General features: G+C 45.1%; 1 protein-coding gene across 2 annotated transcripts in view; it reads left to right on the forward strand.

Moving 5' to 3' along the window:
- Window positions 1-8,059: 8,059 nt before the first annotated feature.
- The window catches only part of ADCK1 (aarF domain containing kinase 1), a 72,455-nt gene continuing 68,024 nt past the window's right edge, over window positions 8,060-12,490 (forward strand). For both annotated transcript variants that reach the window (XM_054275547.1, XM_054275548.1), the window contains exons 1-2: window positions 8,060-8,139; window positions 10,982-11,119. In XM_054275547.1, coding sequence (XP_054131522.1) covers window positions 10,994-11,119 — 126 coding nt within the window. In that variant the 5' untranslated portion in view covers window positions 8,060-8,139; window positions 10,982-10,993. The remainder of the gene's footprint in view (window positions 8,140-10,981; window positions 11,120-12,490) is intronic.

Raw genomic sequence — 12,490 nt, forward strand, 5'->3', positions numbered from 1 at the left:
GAACAAATGGATCGAAATAAAATTTATTTTGATACCTGCTGCTTAGAAATCATTGAACAGGGACATGGGAGTGAAGGGAAGAAAAGAGACCTAAAGTGGTGCAAAAATATTGCTTTAAAATAGAAAAACACCTGCATTAAAAAGGAGTTGTGCTGTCTATGTTGAATTTGCATTCGTATGTTACATAGGAGTTCTTTAAATCAAATCAAGAGATGCACTCTTTAAAGTACAATTTAAATTTGGAATGTGGAAAAATACTTCTCAGGGAGTTGTAATACATGGGAACTAGGTGGAGCTTTACATAGGAAAATCACTATTTGAGTTAAAGTGGCAATATATAGCAGCATATATAACCAGAGACGGTTATTAATGAACAGTTGCTTTTGCTACATCACATCTAGGGAATCAAAGGCAGAAGAGTCTCACTGAGCCAGGCACTGTTCATCTAGAGAGAAATAGAGAAGACAGAGAAGAAAAGGGTAGAATGACTAAAGAAACAAAGATGGCCTATCAGAGATTAAAAAAATCATCCCATAAGAGGCAGGAATACAATACAGCAGAGTAACTGTCTTGCAGTCCTCTAGTTCATTTTGTCTGCCTTACCATCTCCTAATCTGAAGGGTGAACTACTCCTTCAGGCTAAATTAATCTGCTACAACTTCTAGGACTGGGGAGATTTGGAGGAAGGTAAGGGCAATCCTGTGCAGTGTCTCTATTCCTGAACTCATCATCTCCAGTGGGAATCAGCTTTTGGTCTAACATTGTGATGACAGCAGCTCTATCACCACCTCCGTGAATGACTTCCCCTTCTCTCTGAGATAGCGGGTGTCTTGTGAGCAATTCATACAAAGATAAAGATACAAGACTTTGTCCCACCATTTATCAATTATTTTCCTAAGCAAAACTCATCTGTCATTCCTTCTACCCAATTCTGTCACTCATTTAGTAACAGCATTGTTGTTGTCATATCTGGCAATATTGCCACTTGATTCAGGAGCCTTCTTTCCCCTTTAGAAGTTGCCAAGGTTTCTGTGCTCAGCTGTTATACCAGTCTCAGTGAAAAATTTGTTTTATCCCTCCTACTTTGACATTTCTTCTCCTTTCTTTGCTGTGGAGTATTATTTGATGCTGTATGGGAGGAATGCATCACCACACCATTACCTCTATCTTCTGCTTATGATGATGTTTTGATTAAAGAATGTGCAACACTTGAAGAGGTGTGCCTCTGGGGTTGGGAAGTGGCTGGCATTTCCAAGTACAAAAGAATCATCAACAGTGGATCAATGCTGCTTAAAGTATTTCAGAGGAAGTTACAGAGGAAGGCACACACTATGATTTATGCCAGTCACCATTTTCATCAGCTTGCTATCAATATGAAATTGCTGTTCATAAAGTCTGTATGTTTCAAAATAAGTGGCAAAATGACCAGGGATACTGGGAGGAGAGCCCTACAGTGTGAGCTAGATGACTTGGTAAGTAGAACCCCTTTAAATGAGCTGTGTTTCAGCATCACATTGTGCAAACATGATCTGTAAGTAAGAAATGGGGGGTTAAGTACAGGCTGTGCTGGGAACCAGTGACTTTGAAAAGGACCCATGAGGGTTATGAGACAAGCAGCTTAGAACAAATTTCTTGTGCTATGAAGTAACACAAAGTCTCATGCAGGCCATGGATGTAGAAGTAGGGATATGGTGAACTCTAGAGGAACTCTGGTTCAGGTCTTCAAGTTTCTAAAACAATTCTGGAAGGTAGAAGAGGTTTCAAAGGCTACAAAGGTATTATAAGGCTACCATTAATTGGAAGTGTAGGGGAAATACAATAAGTAAATTTGTTTTGTGGTGAAGTTTAAGAGGTAAATGTTACTGTTACCAGATTAGAATGAGATTAACTCAATTTATCTGCTCTTTGACAATTAGATTACAAGGAAAAATTACCTGAGTGAGCAAATGAAAACATTTAGTATATTTTGTTGATTACAAAAAATTGAGAGGAGATTTGACCATCTTGTATATGTACCTGTACAAATTAGAAATGCCAGATATTAAGCCACTCCTTAATCTCCTAGAGGAAGGCAAAACCATAACCAGTGACTGGAAGTGAAAATTAGGGAAATTCAAATGAGAAATTAGGTTGAAATATTTAATAATGAGAGTGTTTAACCTTTGAAAAACTGTGGGAGGTGCTCACTTTTCTATCCCTTATTATCTTCTAATCAAAGCTGAAATCCTCTGGGAAGAGACAGTTTCATTATTACCAGATCTGCTTTGGGCAAGCCTGAGCAACCAGGGCCCACACAGGAACAGTCAGAAGTGGTCACAGCACCAAACCTGACCGAGTTCAAGAAGCATCAGGACAATGCTTTCAGGCACGTGGTGTGACTGTTGGGCTGCCCTGTGCAGGGCCAGGTGTTTGACTCAAGGATCCCAGCGTGTCCCTTCCAACTTAGCTTATTCTGTGCTTCTCACAAAAGAAACAGTAGGCAAGGAATGGTTCTGAGAATCTGAGACATATTTTCCTCAAATATAAATCTCTCTCTAAGACAAAAAGGATTAATTCCTTTCTGTTTTTATCAGTATATTTTGGACAATATCTTTCTGGACAATAATATTAGGTTTCCATATGCACTTCTATTCACAAAATGATTGTGCCAAAATGATCCTTGGTATGGTGAGTGAGGATTTCAGGCTCTGTGGAGGTTTTGGCATGGCTGGGAGCAGGGACATTTTTAGTTTGATGAGAATATCACAGCTAGTTTTAAGAACGTATTTCTGATGCATTCTAAGAAGTTTTTTGGGGTAGGTTTAGGCTGTTAAATCCTCTGTACCTTTTTCATCTACTTCAACACTTTTCACATTTGCAAAACCAGAATTAAATAGTTCATGAAATATCTTGTAACAAATAAAGATGATGATACAAAGTAATGGAATAAGCAATTGTTAATATTGGATACCTGTATGCCTACCAGTTGCTGTACATAGTTGGATAAAAATTAACAAAATAAACAACTCTTCTTAACTCAAGGGATAAATTATGTACAGGTAAGGCACTAAACAGTGAAAGAGAAGAGATTTAACTTGATGGAAAGGTTCAACCACATCAGCAATCCCTGTACTTCACATTCCCTTAGGCGTTACAGGCAGCACACAGAAGGAATAATTATAGCTGGGGGAAGCAGATCACAAGGTTTATTACTGCTTTTGTAAAAAAATCTTTACATTCTTCAAGCCATGTCTCTGTTCTCTGGAACAACTGAAATGAAGGCTGGTTTAATTTCTGTTATTTGTTGCATATTGTAGAAAAATAAACTTTTTCAGGCAAAAATGTTCTCATGTACTTCTGTAAAAACCACAGACTCTGGGGCTGTTTTGCAAAGGTCTTGGAAGCATTCCACTTCCAGGTGATAAGATAATTTCACACAGGACATGTTGGCCCACTGACATTTCCCAACAACCTAAAGGAGAAGAAGTGGAGTGCCCTTTAGGCACCAAAAACTTTAGCAAATAAAGTAAGGGGAATTTTTTTTGCCAACAGAAATTATGAGAGAGAGGTATGGGGGTGGCATGCAATTTCCTAAACTGATATCACACAACAAGGTTGAGCAAAGGCCTTGAAGGAACAAAATACTGGTAGAAGTGGATTTTGCTGCTCGTGTAAAGCCTGCTCTCCAAGGAGCACATCAGTTTCCATTGTCGCATTTAGACTTTGGTGACTACTGAGTCACAGGGACTGAATGACCCTGGGCAAGGGGCATGTTTTTGTGGAGACATGTTTTATCCAAATATTGGCTCTGTACAGTATGATTGGTAAGACGATGCTATTTTAAAATTGTATGGCTTCCAGAGTCAGCTCTGAAGTTTCTATTGCTGATATAAAGGCAAAACCAGTCAATATGCATTTAAGTTGGACCAAGAATGGGAAAAAAAAAAATCATAAGATCACCTGCTTTCGGGGACTGTTTGTTCTCTTTTCCTATGCCTTCTCCCCATACATGAGGAATATCTAGTATAAGTGAGCCTTTGCAGATATCTTGTCATGTTCTTCATCAAAGTGAAACTGAAAAGGACATAGATTCTCAATAGGGAGGGCTGATTCTGACCTTCTGTCCTCTCATCAGGCAGTGGGGCTGCTCTTGCTGCTCCGGTGCTTGGGACAGAGAGGCTGAGCCTTTGGGTTTGCATCTGCATTGCATGAGATTCACACCTGGGATGCAAATGTCTTCAACAGGAATGAAAAGGAAACGCTTTTCATAGCTTGTCTTTCACAGCAATTTGGGGTAATCTGAGATTTAATTTATTCACCAGTTGAAAAGGGAAGGGAAATCAAGCCAGCATCTTTCTTTCAAGCCAAGGTTTTTCTTGCATAGCCCCGTGCAGGCGCACACAAAAGAGCTCTGATCACTCTAACTAGGTGCTTGTTCTAATTATAGAAAGATTTAGCGTTGGTTACATAATTGCCCACTGCACATCAGCACAAGGCATTGTTATGCTACAAAAGCCTCTTTTTTATTCCCCTCTCTGCAGCAGACCCAGCTCAGCCTGTTTAACAGAAAGCTGCAAGGAGCAAAATAATTCTGAAGAAACCTCCCATAGCTTTCAAGGAGAGGCCAGCAAAAACCAGCTGCTGACCTGCTCCCTGTGCTGGGAGCACTGCCAGCATGTGGGATCTAGCCATCAAAGCACAGGATTGATAGCCAGGGCAGCAGTCTTTTAAGCATCCCGGGTAGAAGCAGTGGGCTGTGGCCAGGAATCAGTGCTTGTGCTGAGGTTAGAGTTGCTATTTTGGATTTTTATATGCAATAGCACAGTAGCTTTAAATGGACACCCCACTATTATGCTCACTATCAGCCTGAGCCATGTGAATTTGCAAACACAAAAATCTATTGCAAAACTTACATATGCTTTAGCAGACAAAAGAACAGTAGAGCTTTTCCCTGTATTTTTAAGCTTTTTAAATTATGTGATTCGGAGTTGTTACTTCATGTTCAATCTGTATTTATTTCTCTCCTTTTCTCAGCAGTCCATCAGGTACACATCTCCCTGACTTTTTAATTTCTTCCTCTTTTCCCTCCAAACTGTGAAGCCTCCTTCCAAAAAATAGTCTTTCCTACATAATTTGTAATCATCCAAGACTAAGCTGTGATGCTTCACTGCCCCCCATCAGTTCAAAAGCTCCCATCTGTCCTAGAAGGGAAAGAAACTTACGGGATTGCAGCCAGTTTAGCCATCATATGACTGATGCAGCAACTGGCCATGTGGGCCATGTATCCTCAGTGTGCTAGCAGGGTAATCACCCTTATCTCTGCCCTTCATCATTTGTAGCTGCTTTGTTTCTTAGAGATGGTATTTAGCAGCAAGCCCTCACTGTGCAGGCACTGACATTAAGGTCTGCAGCAGGGTACAAGTGAGGAAAAGAGAAATGAAGTGAAACTGGACGGAAACAAAAGAGTACTATGGCACCTTGACTCTATCTGGATGGCATGTGCCAACCAATGCTGCTCTGTCACTCCCCTCCTCAGCTAGACAGGGACAGACAGCAACAAAAGCCCATGGGTTGAGATACAGACAGGGAGAGATCACTCACTAATTACTGTCAGGGGCAAAACATGGGGACTGGGGAAAATGAAATGAATTGATTTTTAATTTCTTACTAATCAGATCAGAGTAGGATAGTGAGAAATAACGCCAAATTTTAAAAAAACACCATTCCCAACTCTCCCTTCTTCACTCCCAAATTTCTCCATTTCCTCTCCACCAGAAGAGCAGGGTGACAGGGAATGGGGGGTGTAGTCAGTTCATCACACACAAATGTATGTTGCTGCTCCTTCTATCACAGGGGTGGAACACCTCACACTATACCCCTGCTCTGTTGTGGGGTCCCTCTCTTGGAGAATTCTCCACCAACTTCTCCAATGTGAGTTCTTCCCATGACCTCCAGTTCCTCATTAACTTCTCCAGCACTGCCCCTCCACAGGGTCACAAGCCCTGCTAGCAAATCTGCTCCAGGGTGGGCTCCTCTTTTCAGAGATCCACAGGTCCTGTCAGGAACTGCTCTAGGGGCTCACAGGGTCTCAGCCTCCTTTGGGCATCCACTTGCCTCAGTGAGGGTTCCTCCCCACTCTGCGGGTGGACATCTGATACACCATGGCCCTCCATGGGCTGCAGGGGCACAACTGCCTCATCACGGACTTCACCACAGGCTGCAGGGGAATCCCAGCTCTGGCCCCTGGAGTATTACGACCCTGAGATTAGCTCAGCTGGTTAGAGAATAGTGTAAACTAATACCGAGGTTGTGGGATTGATCCCAAGGTGGGCCAGTCACTCAAGTTAGATTTGATGTTCCTTTTGGGTGCCTTAGGATATTCTGTGATCTGAAAATAGCCACCTTCTGCCTCTTCTCCACTGACCTTAGTGTCTGCAAGAGCTGTTTTTCTCACATATTTCCACTCCTTTCTTCTCAGACTGCAATTATTTCTACACAATAACTTTTTTTCTCTTCTTAACGATGCTATTGCAGAGGTGCTACCCCTGCCGCTGACAGGCTTGGCCTTGAGCCATCTGGTGCTGGCCCTGTCAGACATGGAGGATGCTTCTTTTCACAAAAGCCACCCTGGAGCATCCTCCACCCCCACAACAAAACCTTGCCACACAATCCAATACAGGTACCCATCACATGTTCCCAATATTATCTTTATCTTTTAGAAAAATACTTAACACACCACTGTCCCACAGCCAGGGAGAAGGGAGTTAAATCACCTTTACAGCACTTTTCCACAGGGGTGGAAAACCTATTAATCCAGGAAGAGAGACTTGTCATCAGGATGTTTTCTTGAAGGCAATGCCACGGTCTCCTGAGCTAGTAGATGGGGACAGGGAGCAGAATAGCCCCCCTGTAACCCAGGAGGAAGCAGTTAGTGACCTGCTGAGCCACTTAGATGCTCACAAGTCCATGGGACCAGATGAGATCCATCCTAGAGTAATGAGGGAGTTGGCAGATGAGCTTGCAAAGCTGCTCCCTGTCATTTACCATCAGCCCTGGCTCCCTGGGGAGGTCCCAGATGACTCAAGGTTACCCAGTGTTAACCCATCCATAAGAAGGGCCAAACAGAGGATCTGGGAAACTACAGGCCTTGTCACTCTGATCTCACTGCCAGGCAAGTTTATGGAACAGATCATCTTGAGTAAAACCACACTTCACCTACAGGATGCCCAAGCAATCAGACCCAGCCAGCACGGATTTTGAAGGGGCAGGTCTTGCCTGACCAACCTTATTTCCCTTTAGGGGACCTGCCTGGTATCTGAGGGACAAGCTGTGGATGTTGTCAGCCTGGACTAGTGAAGACTCTGGAGCACAGGTCCCATGAGGAGTGGCTGAGGGAGCTGGGGGTGTTTAGCCTGGAGAGGAGGAGGCTCAGGGCAGACCTTGCCACTCTCTATGGCTACCTGAAAGGAGGGTGCAGCCAGATGAGGGGCGGCACCTTCTCCCAGGCAGCCAGCAATAGCACAAGACAGGCTGTGGAAGGGGAGGTTTAGGCTGGACATTAGGAAGAAGTTCTTTCACTGAAAGAGTGATTAAATAATGGAATGGGGAGGTAGTGGAGTCACTGTCCCTGGAGATGTTTAAGAAAAAACTGTATGTGGCACTTAGTGCCATGGCCTAATTGACAAAGTAGTGTCGGTCATAGATAGGACTCAAAGATCTTAATGGTCTTTTCCAACCTAGTTGATTCTGTGAAATAGAATGTGAAATTTAATTTAAGTGTGAAATTTTTTTAAGAGTGCAGAGCATAGGTTTTCTGGGAGCGTCACTGACAAACTGAGATTGCGTTAACTTGCAGTTACCGAAGAGGAGCAGGTAGCAATCCTGCAATCCGGGGTGCGAGCCACGCACTTCCCCGCAGCAAGGGCGGAGGCGCCAGCGCAGCGGGGACCCCATCGAAGCGCAGCGCTCCCCCCGCCGGTCCCCCGTGGGCGCGCCCAAGGGCCGCCCCTTGCAGTCCCACCGCGCCCCCGCCCCTCCGGGCTGCCGCCAAGCGAGACTACGTTTCCCGGCGTGCCGCGCGGGCCAGGGCCGTACCGTGTGCGAGGTGCAGGGGGGAGCGGCGTGGGGCGCGCGCGAGTTGAAGTGCCGGCGAGGCGGTCGGTAAGTGCCGCTCCGAGCGCCGGCGGAGCGCCCGGGCCGTCCCGCCCTCACAGCCCCCGCGGCCGCCCCGGCCCGCGCCGGGGACTCCGGGCCCGGGCGGCGAATGCCGCCCGCAGCTGCGGCCCCGGCGGCGGGGACTCGGTTGTCGCAGCGCTCGGCGAGGCCGGGGCTGTTCGTGGAGGCTGGAGAGGCGCGGAGCGCGGAAGCTGCTCCGGGAGGGCCGGCCCGGCCTGACGAAGAGCGGAGAGCGGGCGGCGCCGGCCCCTCGTGTCCTTCACGGGCAGACCCCGGGCGCGGGCCTGGCGGCCGGAGCGGCCCGGCCGGGGCTTTGAGCGGCGCCGGGTGCCGCCGTCCTCGGGGCGCTCAGCGGTCACCGCCGCTCCCGGCCGCGGCAGGCGGCGGTGGGGTCACCTTCGGGGCTCGGACAGGGAACCGGCACCGGCCCGGCTGGCCCGGCTCGGAACAGGAGAAGCCTGGCTGTAACGTGAGGGACGCCTAGGTGCGCCAAGTTGTGTGAAAGTCAAAGGAGCCACCTCACTCGGGTGAAAAAAGAGCTGGAGGTGATCTGTCAACGCAGGGCTTAATAATGAGAGGCAGTGACATCCCAAGGTTTGTTTCACAGCTGACAGGGCCCTTAAGATATCCCTGGGGGTGTCATAATGGCTCATTTACATGGAAAAGGCTCCTCCATACCTTATGCAAAACTTTGAAATACAATTTACTTTAGAGAATTCTATTTCTGTATCTTTTATTGGAGGGGTTTTAGTTATTCCCTTTTTATTGCTTCAACATGCTAAGCATGAAAGTAGGAAATTTCTTGCAGAAAATTCAGCTTTGCTGCTTGTTTGTTTGCTGCCTAAAGTTCTCATCTTCTCTTTGTGACGTACAGCTGGCGGGTATGGCAATAGATGTGATGTAACAAACTGCAGATTATAGCTTCAGGTAGGAATAACATGCAAGAACAGATGGACCTGAATCCTGCTTTCAATAAAATGTTCTTTTAGTAGTTGAGAAAGCAAAGGAAAAAATTATGAAAAGGAGAGGCATATTTTCTGTTAAGAAAATGTCACTGCACCTTTCACTTTTCAATAAAGGAAATTTTACAGAAATATACAAGGAACACAAATTGTTTCATTAAAATACTTTGCAAAAAAATGACTTTTGAAGGTGACAGAGGATACAAGAGATCTCTGCACAAAAAAAGATTGGTCCTGCTGGAAGAAACCCCAAAATTTCTAGAATTCCAGTGAGGCAGGGGAAGGAGGGCGACTTTTTTTTGTGAAGTGTGTGTACATTTGTCTGCAGTCAAGAGCCCAGGTGTATTTTCTGTTGAGTTTGATCATAGATTCAAAGGAGTCCTGGTCAGCCAGCTACCCATTCTGACAGGAGAAAGAGCTGGGTTGCTGCAGGCAGCTGTGACAGGCACTGACAGAATATGCCTCAGCTTTTCTGCCTCACAATTGCCTAGGGTTTGTAAGGAAATAAAAGGAAATAATAAAGTTTAGCTAAGGTTCATGTACAAAGGTCTCTTGTGTTATATTAGCTTATTTTGCTGATTGTGTTCTTGTGAACTGCTATTGAAAGACTTGACCTGTGTCACTGCGTGTGTTTTTTGGTTACAAGGCTCCGAGAGGAAAGGCACAAGCCAGACTGACCCTGCTAAAGCTTCACAATGAGAAGCAGGCAAGTTTCTCAGTCAAGCCTAGGAGTGGGAGGATTAGTAGACTCCATCTTGATGGGGTGATAGCCTGCACTGTGTCAAAGGTGCTCTTGAGAGCTTGCAGAGAGGTGACAATACCTTTTGATTTGTGGTAGAAGCAGAAGGAATGCTCAGTCATACTTTCTGCCCAGTACCAGCCATAGGGAAAGAAAAATGTACCTAATTCCTTGTTACCTTTTTTCATATCTGGGTTCTCTATGGTGAATAAAGAAATGGAAAATATATAAATTAACATGTAATGAGTTGCATGTTTATGCTACTTTTATATGCTGCAAACAATGAATGTAGTGATCCAAAGTGCTTAGTGTGGGAAATGTGTTCATTCCCCTTGTCCCACAGGAAAAAAGTGGTTGAGAAGTGTCTCACCCCAGGCCTGTGTTGGGCCTGTGCCAGAGCTAGGAACAGGCTGTAGATTCCTGCAGATTGCTGTTCTGTCAGTACATTCCCTGTCTGGCACTTGAGTGGGATGGTGATAATGAGAACACAAATCTCACTTGGTCACTGATCAGGTGCCCCATCTGCATTCTCTGTGTTTGTCTGGCACTGCTGGAGTGGCATACAACCTCCTGGGATGCCTTGCCTCTTCCTAGACCACTCATCATCAGTGTGGAGCTTTTAGAACTAGCCTAGCAGAGTTTCTAACAAACTTTGGGTGTTCCTGATGTTGCAAGAGCTCTTTTTAAACCTGAGTTGTTATATCATCTGTTGTCCCCTTAAAATCTGCCTATGCTGTGATGTCTTCAAAAATTTGTGTTGAAGAAGTGCCTGTTGATAGGATCAGAATTTACTTTTGGTGATCTCATGCTTCCTTTTGTCTGTCCACCTATTGTGTCTCCTTGACAAGCCTTTGGGATCCTGAACAAGTGTTTTGTTGCATTTTATGCAAGGTCTAGCAGTGAGTTACTTCTGGATTTGTGGCCTGTAGACACTGTTAAGAATAGCAATGAGCAACTTACCCCAGTTGCTGGGTGGTTGCTTGAGCTCTTGGCTGGGGGCAGTGCTGGCAATGTGTCATTAGGAAGGGAGCAATTAATACTTGGATTGTCAGGTCCTCTGGGGCTGTGGGCATCAGACCACTAAGTCCTTATCAGATGTTACACTTGCTGTTTTGTATCTTGGCAGGGTTCATCAGTCATGGCACTAAGGGCCTTGAAATTTGCCTCATTGACAGCAGCTGCTTCTGGCATCTATCTGTATGGAAACAAGTTCCTGGATCCTAATGATTTTGGAGTTGTTCGTGTGGGCCGAGCCATTGCCACAGTAAGTTCTACCATTGCAATGTGCAGGAGGATTCCTAGATGGGTAAGGGAATTGAAGTTCACAAGAACTTGGGATTTTCTGCATTCCCTGTCTGCATTTTCAGCTGGCTTAGGAAATCAGAATGTCTGTAGGGAGCTCTTCAAGTTCTTGACACCGTGGGGAGAAAGGAGGTGGAAGCATGTAAGGAATACATCTGTTGTTAGCACACTTTGGAAAGAGAAAAGTGGAGATACTGAGAGCTGTGTCTGCATCCCTGGTAGGGTGGGACCTTCAGAGCAAGGGTTCACTTTGGGCCCACGTTTTCTTCAAGGTCAGTTGCCCAGCTACCGTGTCCTGCTGCCTTTTAAGAGTGACTTAGGTCAAACCCTGTTCTCTGCATATGCTACTTTTACATTTTGTTATAAGTATCCTGGCTGTGTTGATAAACTAGGGTAACCATTGCACTATGACCTTGGTATGAGATTTGGGGAGAGAGGGACTGCTATTTTGGGGATCATTCTCAAAGCAAGAGTAAAGTGGCGATGGGTGATTACGTACTTCTGAGATTGGAGTGGTTTCCAGATGTGTAAAATGAATGCTGTGTCTGATATTTTTATGTATCTGTAAAATGAATGCTAGCATCACTGATACTTCTCATAAAACTGGAAATGGAGGCTGCTGCCTTCTCCTTGCCAATGTTCACTGATGGATCCATGAGCAGCCAGGAACATGGAGAGCAGAGACTCTGGAGGGGGTATCAGTCTCCCTGTACCTCACTTGCATTGTACATCTGTCACTTCAGGCCACAATCTCCGTCATTTACAGACCCCCAGTGGTAAGCAGCTGTCTGTCTGCATTTTCTGTGACTTTTAAGCACTTTGTTAATGAGTTTTACAAGGAGTTGGCTCCTGAGGGCAGATGCAATAAGAAACAAGCTCTGTGGGTTGGCTCAGGTGCCATGTGCGTGCAGCATCATAAACTGTTGTGAAAAATGAATGTTTATTTTGAAAGGGTGAAGGCAGAAATGCAAACTGTAATCTTTCCTTCTTACTTAACAAGTGCTAAGCTTTATACTCTGTCCCTGACCATAAGGTTGTGCTACCTGGTGGTAGGGAGCAGCTCTTTCCTTTTTAAAGCACAGGAAATTGAGGCATAGAGAGGGAATGCAGCTTCTTGTTGCTGGAGGAGAATCTATTATTCAGGGTGTTTGGGTTCTCCAATGTGTCCTTGAGTTCTGCCTGCTTGACTAGTGTTTCTCAGTCACTGTTTTTGAGGTAATCTACTGTTTAAGACAAAAATAATTGAGAAGTTCCAGTGATGAGACTGTGCAGTTGGTCTGTGTTTTGAGTGATGGTAAGAGATTACTTTCCTGAAGAATAGGAAGTAGGGGAA

Source organism: Melozone crissalis, unplaced genomic scaffold (genome assembly GCF_028551555.1).
Source record: "Melozone crissalis strain CALT ecotype California unplaced genomic scaffold, PUWL_Pcris_2 ptg000018l_1, whole genome shotgun sequence".
In the NCBI taxonomy this organism is placed as follows: Eukaryota; Metazoa; Chordata; class Aves; order Passeriformes; family Passerellidae; genus Melozone; species Melozone crissalis.